The sequence below is a fragment of the Microcaecilia unicolor genome, chromosome 1 (genome assembly GCF_901765095.1).
Source record: "Microcaecilia unicolor chromosome 1, aMicUni1.1, whole genome shotgun sequence".
Taxonomy (NCBI): domain Eukaryota; kingdom Metazoa; phylum Chordata; class Amphibia; order Gymnophiona; family Siphonopidae; genus Microcaecilia; species Microcaecilia unicolor.
In genome coordinates, this window is record NC_044031.1 from 10,739,065 (window position 1) to 10,748,619 (window position 9,555).

The 9,555-nt window shown below is 43.4% G+C and overlaps 1 protein-coding gene across 1 annotated transcript; it reads right to left on the reverse strand.

Annotated features, from left to right (window-relative positions):
• Window positions 1–4,233: 4,233 nt before the first annotated feature.
• On the reverse strand, window positions 4,234–7,865 carry LOC115462922 (oocyte zinc finger protein XlCOF6-like; the record flags this gene model as incomplete). The annotated part of the gene is made up of 2 exons (XM_030193016.1): window positions 6,497–7,865; window positions 4,234–5,243 (listed from the first exon to the last, which is right to left on the reverse strand). Coding segments are annotated over exons 1-2 (2,322 nt in total), but the record flags the coding sequence as incomplete, so codon positions are not given.
• Window positions 7,866–9,555: the final 1,690 nt, after the last annotated feature.

The window sequence follows — 9,555 nt, forward strand, 5'->3', positions numbered from 1 at the left end:
GTAGAGGCCTATCAAGATGGTTCCCAAAGTCCCCAAAGGATCCTGATGAAAAATGTACCTCAGAGTCATATAATTTGTGGTAGTACGATTGGAATTGCTGGGCAATATCTTCATCCGAGGTATATATGACCTGTGCGCAGTCAACTATTTGCGAGACCCTAATCCTATTTCTCTTAGTTTTAAGGTATTGCGCAAGAAGATGGCTGGCCTTATTACTCTCAGCGTAGAATGTCGACTTATGAGCATGAATTAATTCCAGCGCATCTTTAGAAAGAGTGGTATTAAAATCGTACCTCAAATTCTGCAAGCACAAAAGAGTCATTGAATCATTATCAACGACAAACTGGTCTTCCAATAGCTTAAGTTGAGCAGTTTTAACCTCCAGGTCTCGTCTACGCTGACGAGCGTGCATGGCAGAATAACTAATTATATGTCCTCTAATTGTAGCTTTAAAAGCATCCCACCACAAGAGTGCTTTACCCTCCTCCAATGGGTTAAAATGAAAAAATTCATCCATCTTGGATTTAATAAATTCAACAAAGCGATCATCCTGCAGCAGCAGAGAATTAAATCTCCAAGGTGGTGCACTCCGACTAGGCAATACCACAGTTAAACTAAGACACACTGGCGAGTGATCTGAGAGAACCTTACTCAGTATTTCTGAATTACATATATGTGGCAATAAATTCGAGGAGATTAAAAAGTAGTCAATCCTTGAAAAACTCTCATGCGGAGGAGAGTAAAAAGTAAAGTCTTTCTCTGTGGGATGAAAAAGACGCCAGTGGTCCACCAATCCCAGAGAGGTCTTAAGATCCCGGATCCTATCCAATGATTTCGACAACCTGGGAGGACAGGTGGATTTCCTATCCAGGATAACATCCTGCACTTGATTAAAGTCACCACTCTAATATTGCTGGCTCCAAAGGAAACAATCTCAGTAATTATATTATGAAAAAATGAGGGAGAGTCAGAATTTGGTGCATAACCAATTAGAATCGTGCAGTTTTAAGCTCACTAATATCCATCTCCCCTCAGTATCGGAGCACTGTTTTATAATGGAAAGTGGAAGGGAGGTGCGAGCAAGAATTGCAACTCCATTCTTTTTATGCACCGCAGAGGAGGCAGCAACAAGAGAATAGAACTGGTCTTGGAATCCCGCCACATCAGATGCAAGAAGATGCGTCTCCTGAACTAGAATAATATCAACCTGCAGCCCTCTAAAATACATCAAAACCTTCTTACGTTTTATAGGATTATTTAAACCTTGTACATTAACAGAGACTATTTTCATCTAAAGACAATATAAGTACAGGTTAGGTTCATAGGAACCAATCATGGAAAATGGCATCACAGGCATGGAATATCGTTGGAAAACTGCGAAGGAGACTATGCAAAAAGAAGAGAGACCAGAAGAGGTACCTAGTGTCCCGTCTCGGGTCCTTACCGGTGCTCCCGCGGCTCACCTCTACCCAGACCGGACACCTAGGAGAGAAATAAAACCCTGGAAACTGCAAACCCCTCCACAGAGAAAGCAGGAACTGCACTGCCACAAAACCAGAGACCTTCAGGGTAGCAGACTGCCAGAAATGACAAGAACCCTCAGAGAGTATCAGTGAGCCGGCAGACTGCAGTGTGAGAGAACAACAGGAGCAGTAACAGGAGGAGTGATACCCCCGGTAGTACAGGCATCTGGAGAAAACGACTGCCAACAAAACGTAATGCCCCCCTGGGACCAAAGCTGCAAGAGAGAAAGTCCGTTGTGATATGCAGAATTTTTAATCTATTCAATTCAAGAATCTTCCTTAACATACAGTGCTATAACTCCACCAATTTAATCCGCCCTATCACTGCAATATAATTTGAACTCTGGTATGACATTATCCCATTTGTTGTTTCTCCCCTGCTGATCCAATTCCTTGAAAAGTTTTGTTCTCTTCACAAATTCTGTTGCTTCCATCCCTTTTGGCACCGATAGATTTTCACCCACTCCTTCTACTTGTCAAAAGGATTCTGGAGGTTTTCTTTCATATTTTAATACCCTTTGTGAACTGGGATCTGTTGATGCCATTAAGTAAACCTGGAGGACTATGGAAAAAGAAGCCAGCAGATCAATATAACATCAGAAAGATTTTATTGAAGATACCGCATGTAAACAAATTGCCCGACACAGGCCGTGTTTCGCCCACCAAGGGTTGCGTCAGGGGCTACAGTAAACAAACACCATCTAGCAGGTGAGGGGGGGAGAGAGCTGGGGGAGGCCCCAGAGAAGAGCAGGTCAGAGAAGGAGAGGGAGGAGAGAGAAGAGGTCATGGAGATCTGCCGGGAGACCCTACCGGTGTCAGAGGAGGAGGACAGTGACTCTTCAGAGGAGGAAGATTTCACAGACTATTTCAGGATCCAGAGGACATAAGTACATAAGTACATAAGTAGTGCCATACTGGGAAAGACCAAAGGTCCATCTAGCCCAGCATCCTGTCACCGACAGTGGCCAATCCAGGTCAAGGGCACCTGGCACGCTCCCCAAACGTAAAAACATTCCAGACAAGTTATACCTAAAAATGCGGAATTTTTCCAAGTCCATTTAATAGCGGTCTATGGACTTGTCCTTTAGGAATCTATCTAACCCCTTTTTAAACTCCGTCAAGCTAACCGCCCGTACCACGTTCTCCGGCAACGAATTCCAGAGTCTAATTACACGTTGGGTGAAGAAAAATTTTCTCCGATTCGTTTTAAATTTACCACACTGTAGCTTCAACTCATGCCCTCTAGTCCTAGTATTTTTGGATAGCGTGAACAGTCGCTTCACATCCACCCGATCCATTCCACTCATTATTTTATACACTTCTATCATATCTCCCCTCAGCCGTCTCTTCTCCAAGCTGAAAAGCCCTAGCCTTCTCAGCCTCTCTTCATAGGAAAGTCGTCCCATCCCCACGTCGCCCTTCGCTGTACCTTTTCCAATTCTACTATATCTTTTTTGAGATACGGAGACCAGTACTGAACACAATACTCCAGGTGCGGTCGCACCATGGAGCGATACAACGGCATTATAACATCCGCACACCTGGACTCCATACCCTTCCTAATAACACCCAACATTCTAATCGCTTTCCTAGCCGCAGCAGCACACTGAGCAGAAGGTTTCAGCGTATCATCGACGACGACACCCAGATCCCTTTCTTGACCAGTGGCCTGATTAAAAGGGTGAGGAAGATAAAAAGTACAGAAAAGGAGGTGGTGGAGTTGGGGAAGCAGGTTAAGATGGCAAAAGCCCTGTGCAAACTAGCCCCAGTGGAGCACCACAAGACCTATACAAAGGAGGTAACCCATTTACTTAAGCTTCTTCCAAAGAAAGAACATTTGCTGGAGGTGTTACTGGAAATGTTACAGTTCCAAAATGATGTTTAAGAATAGAGGGGATCGCTCAGAGCATGTGGTCGCAACATGTGCTATATTTATATTTTGATTCTATTCTGTTTTATTATTCCCCAATAAATACACTAAATTTGAATTAATTACATTAACCTGCATTGTACGTTTAGGAACATGTGCTTAAAGCATTTGGAGCTTGCACATGTGAGGACATGTGCTTTTCACCAATATAAAGGCCAGATAGTTAACTTTAAAAAGAAAATGTTTATTTCTAATACAGGCAAGATAACAAATTTACAATAGAGAGGCAATTTTAGAGAGGATCTTTTACCAATGGAAGTATGCTACAAAATATCAGGTTTGATTGTAAATGAAGCTGGATAACTCACATTGATGGAGGCTGCTATGGAGAGTGATGCAGGAGATCCTTGCTGGAACAGGAAGTTTCTTTGTAGATTTGCTGTCTGATGGAGCTTGAAGCCGTTTCTTTCAGGTGGATGTGATGTCCAGCTTGAGAAGTCAGGATTCCAGGAGATTCTAGCTTGCTTTTAGATTTAATCACTTCAGGGCAGCGGCGACTAGGACAGGAGCATCAGGAACAGCCAGGAAGAACTCTCCTTCTAAAGAAAGAGCCCCTGCTTTTAAAGTGTCTGAACTGGGCATTTATCGTCAGGTGGTTGCCCTTGGTCCAATTAGAAAGCTCCTGGGTAGCTGAATTCTGGGCATCTGGCTTTGAGATGGAGCATGGCAACAGGTCAAATGCTCAATGACATCACAAGACTTCCTGCCTGGACATCTGCTAGTCCATTGTCTGAGAGTGTGTTGAGCTTAGATGGGCTTAGGACATGGAAATAGCTTCTCACCTGTGTGGATTCTCTGGTGTATGGTCAGTGTTCCCTTTTTACTAAAGCTTTTACCACATTGATTACATATAAATGGCTTCTCTCCTGTATGGATTTTCTGATGTGTGGTCAGTTTTTCCTTTTTACGAAAGCTTTTATCACACTCACTACATTTATATGGCTTTTCTACTGTGTGAATTCTCTGATGTCTGGTCAGTGTTTCCTTCGCAATAAAGCTTTTACCACACTCACTACATGTAAATGGCTTCACCCCTGTGTGGATTCTCTGGTGTATGGTCAGGGTTCTCTTCTCAGTAAAGCTTTTACCACACTCACTACATGTAAATGGCTTCACCCCTGTGTGGATTCTCTGGTGTCTGGTCAGTCTTTTCTTCATAGTAAAGCTTTTACCACACTCACTACATGTAAACAGCTTCTCACCTGTGTGGATTCTCTGGTGTATGGTCAGTGTTTTCTTCATAGTAAAGCTTTTACCACACTCACTACATGTAAACAGATTCACCCCTGTGTGGATTCTCTGATGTCTGGTCAGTGTATACTTCTCAGTAAAGCTTTTACCACACTCACTACATGTAAATGGCTTCACCCCTGTGTGTCTTCTCTGGTGTATGGTCAGGGTTCTCTTCTCAGTAAAGCTTTTATAACACTCACTACATGTGAACGGCTTCTCACCTGTGTCCATTCTCTGGTGTATGGTCAGTGTTTCCTTCGCAATAAAGCTTTTACCACACTCAGTACATGTAAATGGCTTCACCCCTGTGTGTCTTCTCTGGTGTATGGTCAGTGTTTTCTTCTCAGTAAAGCTTTTATAACACTCAGTACATGTATACGGCTTCTCACCTGTGTGGATTCTCTGGTGTATGGTCAGTATTTCCTTCGCAATAAAGCTTTTACCACACTCAGTACATGTAAACGGCTTCTCACCTGTGTGGATTCTATGGTGTATGGTCAGTGTTTTCTTATCAGTAAAGCTTTTACCACACTCAGTACATGTAAATGGCTTCTCACCTGTGTAGCGTCTCTGGTGTACAGTCAATTTTCCCTTTGTATTACTACTACTACTACTACTTAACATTTCTAGAGCGCTACTAGGGTTACGCAGCGCTGTACAATTTAACAAAGAGAGACAGTCCCTGCTCAAAGAGCTTACAATCTAATAGACAAGTGAACGGTCGGTCCGATAGGGGCAGTCAAATTGGGGCAGTCTGGATTCACTGAACGGTAAGGGTTAGGTGCCGAACGCAGCATTGAAGAGGTGGGCTTTAAGCAAAGACTTGAAGATGGGCAGGGAGGGGGCTTGGCGTAAGGGTTCAGGAAGGTTGTTCCAAGCATAGGGTGAGGCGAGGCAGAATGAGCGGAGCCTGGAGTTGGCGGTGGTGGAGAAGGGTACTGAGAGGAGGGATTTATCCTGTGAACGGAGGTTACGGGCGGGAACGTAAGGGGAGATGAGGGTAGAGAGGTAGTGAGGGGCAGCAGACTGAGTGCATTTGTAGGTAAGAAGGAGAAGCTTGAATTGAATGCGGTATCTGATCGGAAGCCAGTGAAGTGACCTGAGGAGAGGGGTGATATGAGTATATCGGTTCTGGCGGAATATGAGACGTGCAGCAGAGTTCTGAACAGACTGAAGGGGGGATAGATGGCTAAGTGGGAGGCCGGTGAGGAGTAAGTTGCAGTAGTCCAGGCGAGAGGTAATGAGAGCGTGGACGAGAGTTCGGGTGGTGTGTTCAGAGAGGAAAGGGCGAATTTTGCTGATGTTAAAGAGGAAGAAGCGACAGGTCTTGGCTATCTGCTGGATATGAGCAGAGAAGGAAAGAGAGGAGTCAAAGATGACTCCGAGGTTGCGGGCAGATGAGACGGGGAGGATGAGGGTGTTATCAACTGAGATAGAAAGTGGAGGAAGAGGAGAAGTGGGTTTTGGTGGAAAGACGATAAGCTCGGTCTTGGACATGTTCAGTTTCAGGTGGCGGTTGGACATCCAGGCAGCAATGTCGGATAAGCAGGCCGATACCTTTGCCTGGGTATCCGCGGTGATGTCTGGTGTGGAGAGATACAGTTGGGTGTCATCAGCATAGAGATGATACTGGAAACCATGAGATGAGATCAGGGAGCCCAGGGAAGAGGTGTAGATTGAGAAGAGAAGCTTTTACCACAGTCAGTACAAGTAAATGGCTTCTCACCTGTGTGGATTCTATGGTGTATGGTCAGTGTTTTCTTCTCAGTAAAGCTTTTACCACACTCAGTACATGTAAATGGCTTCTCACCTGTGTGGAGTCTCTGGTGTACAGTCAATTTTCCCTTTGTATTAAAGCTTTTACCACAGTCAGTACAAGTAAATGGCTTCTCACCTGTGTGGATTCTATGGTGTGTGGTCAGTGTTTCCTTCGTACTTAAGCTTTTACCATACTCATTACATGGAAATCGCTCAATGCTGTGGATTCTCTTGTGTTTTGTGAGGTGTTCTTTCTGACTGAAGCTTTTATTACAGTCAGTACATGTAAATGGCTTCTCACCTGTGTGGATTCTATGGTGTGTGGTCAGTGTTCCCTTCGTACTTAAGATTTTACCACACTCTTTACATGGAAATCGCTCAATGCTGTGGATTCTCTTGTGTTTTGTGAGGTGTTCTTTCAGACTGAAGCTTTTATTACACTCAGTACAAGTAAATGGGTTCATTCCAGTGTCAGTTTTCGGGTGGTCTCGGAGACTGTCTGTAGTGAAGCTTTTACCACACATAGTAGAGGTAAATGGTTTCACTACTGAATTAAGCCTCTTGGGCATTGTGAGGTTTCCTTTCCAACAAGCACTTATAACACTGTCAGCAGAAGTATATAATCTCTCATTTTTCTTGATTTCCTGGTATTTTGAGAGTGTTGCCTTCCTGCAAAATATTTGTTCAGATTTAGTAGAAGTGTCCGATTCCCCAGCAGTTTGAGCTTTTTGATGATCTATGACTGCTTCCTCTTGACTAAAGCTTTTCTGACATTCAGCACTTGAAACTGAGCTCTGTCCTTGGTGGAAATTTTCTTCTTTGTTGGAGCTTTTCTCACATCCAGGACATGAAGATATTCTCTCATCAGTGATGTTTTTCTTATATTTTATAATGTCTGCTTTGTTCGTAAAGCTTTTCCCATATTCTGTAAATGTACACATTGTAGTTTCTTTATTAGTTTTCTTGTGTTGCATTAGCTTTTTCTTCCTATTGAAACCTTTCCCACATTCAGAACCTGTAAAATGTTTCTCTTTTAGGACTGTTTTCTGTTGTCCTTCTAGTTCTCTCTTTAGACTGACATTTCCCCCATTGTCCGTACATGTAGATGGTCTCTCTTCAGTATCAGATCTAAGAAGTGATTTTAGAACAAAATAATTGCTGAGGAATATCTGACAAATATCACAGGAACAGCTTTGATCTCTCATCTGGTTTCTCTCCTCTTCCCCTGCCTGTTTGAGATTACTGATACTGTTTTCACACAGAGCTGAGCCTCCTGGTGAAGGTTTTTGTTTATTTTGATTCTTTTCCTTTTCTCCCCAGTCAGAACTGGAAGAAGTTTTCTCTTTGTCTCTTTCTGATAACATCTTTTCCCCTTCAGGCTTCTCACTGAGCTTCCAGTTATGTGTCTCTGTATTACTGTTTTTAGGGTCCTCTTTTTCTTAAAAGTAAAAAAAAAGAGCATTGTGTATTATTGTAGGAAAAGATATAAAAACAATCTTACAATCCAAACGTATCACAGGCACAAAACAGCAATGATGAGCCAGTAATTATTAAATTGTAAAATGGACAAACAATCCACCTAAAGCCGCCTAGATAAACTTTTTTTTATATATTTTTAAGGGAGGGGTTTGTGGGGTGCTATGTGTTTTTTATTCTTAGTTATTTGTGTTTATCTTTAGGGGGTTTGTTTGTCCATTTTACAATTTTACCCCTGAATGCCGAAACATGTTGGGCTGACGAACTAATAGAAAAAGTACTTTGGACTTAGATTTTCCACTACTTATAAGGCTGTTTTGATTCCTTAAAGGATTTTAAGAAATAATTACCGGCTTCTCATTGCTGGTTTGTTATTGTAAGAGAAGAACAATTTAACAAGTTTAAGGGTCATAGGGTTGCCATGTGGAAATCAGCACTACCGTCCGGCATACACAAAGTTTGCCGTGTGCCATTTTCCATGTCAGAAAACATTTTTCTACTTTGTAGCGTGGGTTCATGGTGTAGGTGCGTCTGGCGGTAATTGCGCACTGACCGATTACCGCTGCGTTAAAATGTGAACCTGCTCAGGCATTAAATGGCTGCAAAAAACAGATAGGCAACCGATCCACAAAATCCAACGTGGAAACAAACACAGCAGATCAGTCAATGATATGGTTCAAAACTTTATTCTAGAGTCATTGCCCAACACAGACTGTGTTTCGCCCACCAGGGCTGCGTCAGGGGCTTTAAATTGAAACCAAGTTTCAAACCGAAGCAAAAAAAAACAGTGTGATGCCTTCTTCCAAGGTGAACCCAAGAAATTCACTCCGTGGACCGTGTGTATATGCTGCAGGTCCACGGAGTGCATTTATTGGGTTCACCTTGGAAGAAGGCATCACGCTGATTTTTTGCTTCAGTTTTGAACTCATTAAATGGCTGCATGCAGATTTCTGTTTTAGCAGACGGCTATTTAGGCCTCCATTTAAAACAAAGGCAATTCCACACGCCCACACTACCAAGTGCCACTTACATGTGCGGAGGAGTGGCCTTGTGGTTAGGGTGGTGGACTTTGGTCCTGAGGAACTGAGTTCGATTCCCGGCACAGGCAGACCCCTTTACATTCCCTCGAAGCAGAAAATACAACATATCCATGCTGACGATTACCAGAGATGCAGATAGAACAGATGATGTCACTCAAGCTGATATTTAAAAGCTCCTTGTTGGTCTTCCCACATCGATATAACAGCCATCAGAGTCCTGATCCTGTCTCCAATGGTGGCCAGTCTGGTCACAAATGCATGTCAGAGCCCAAAAAGTAGATCTATTTCTCATGGTTCATTTTTCACTGACGAGCAATGGCTCTGCGAAGGGGCAGACTCAAGAAGAATGTCAGGAAGTATTTTTTCACGGAGAGAGTAGTGGATGCTTGGAATGCCCTCCCGCGGGAGGTGGTGGAGATGAAAACGGTAACGGAATTCAAACATGCGTGGGATAAACATAAAGGAATCCTGTGCAGAAGGAAGGGATCCTCAGGAGCTTAGCCTAGAATGGGTGGCAGAGCTGGTGATTGGGAGGCGGGGCTAGTGCTGGGCAGACTTATACGGTCTGTGCTGGAGCTGGTGGTTGGGAGGCGGG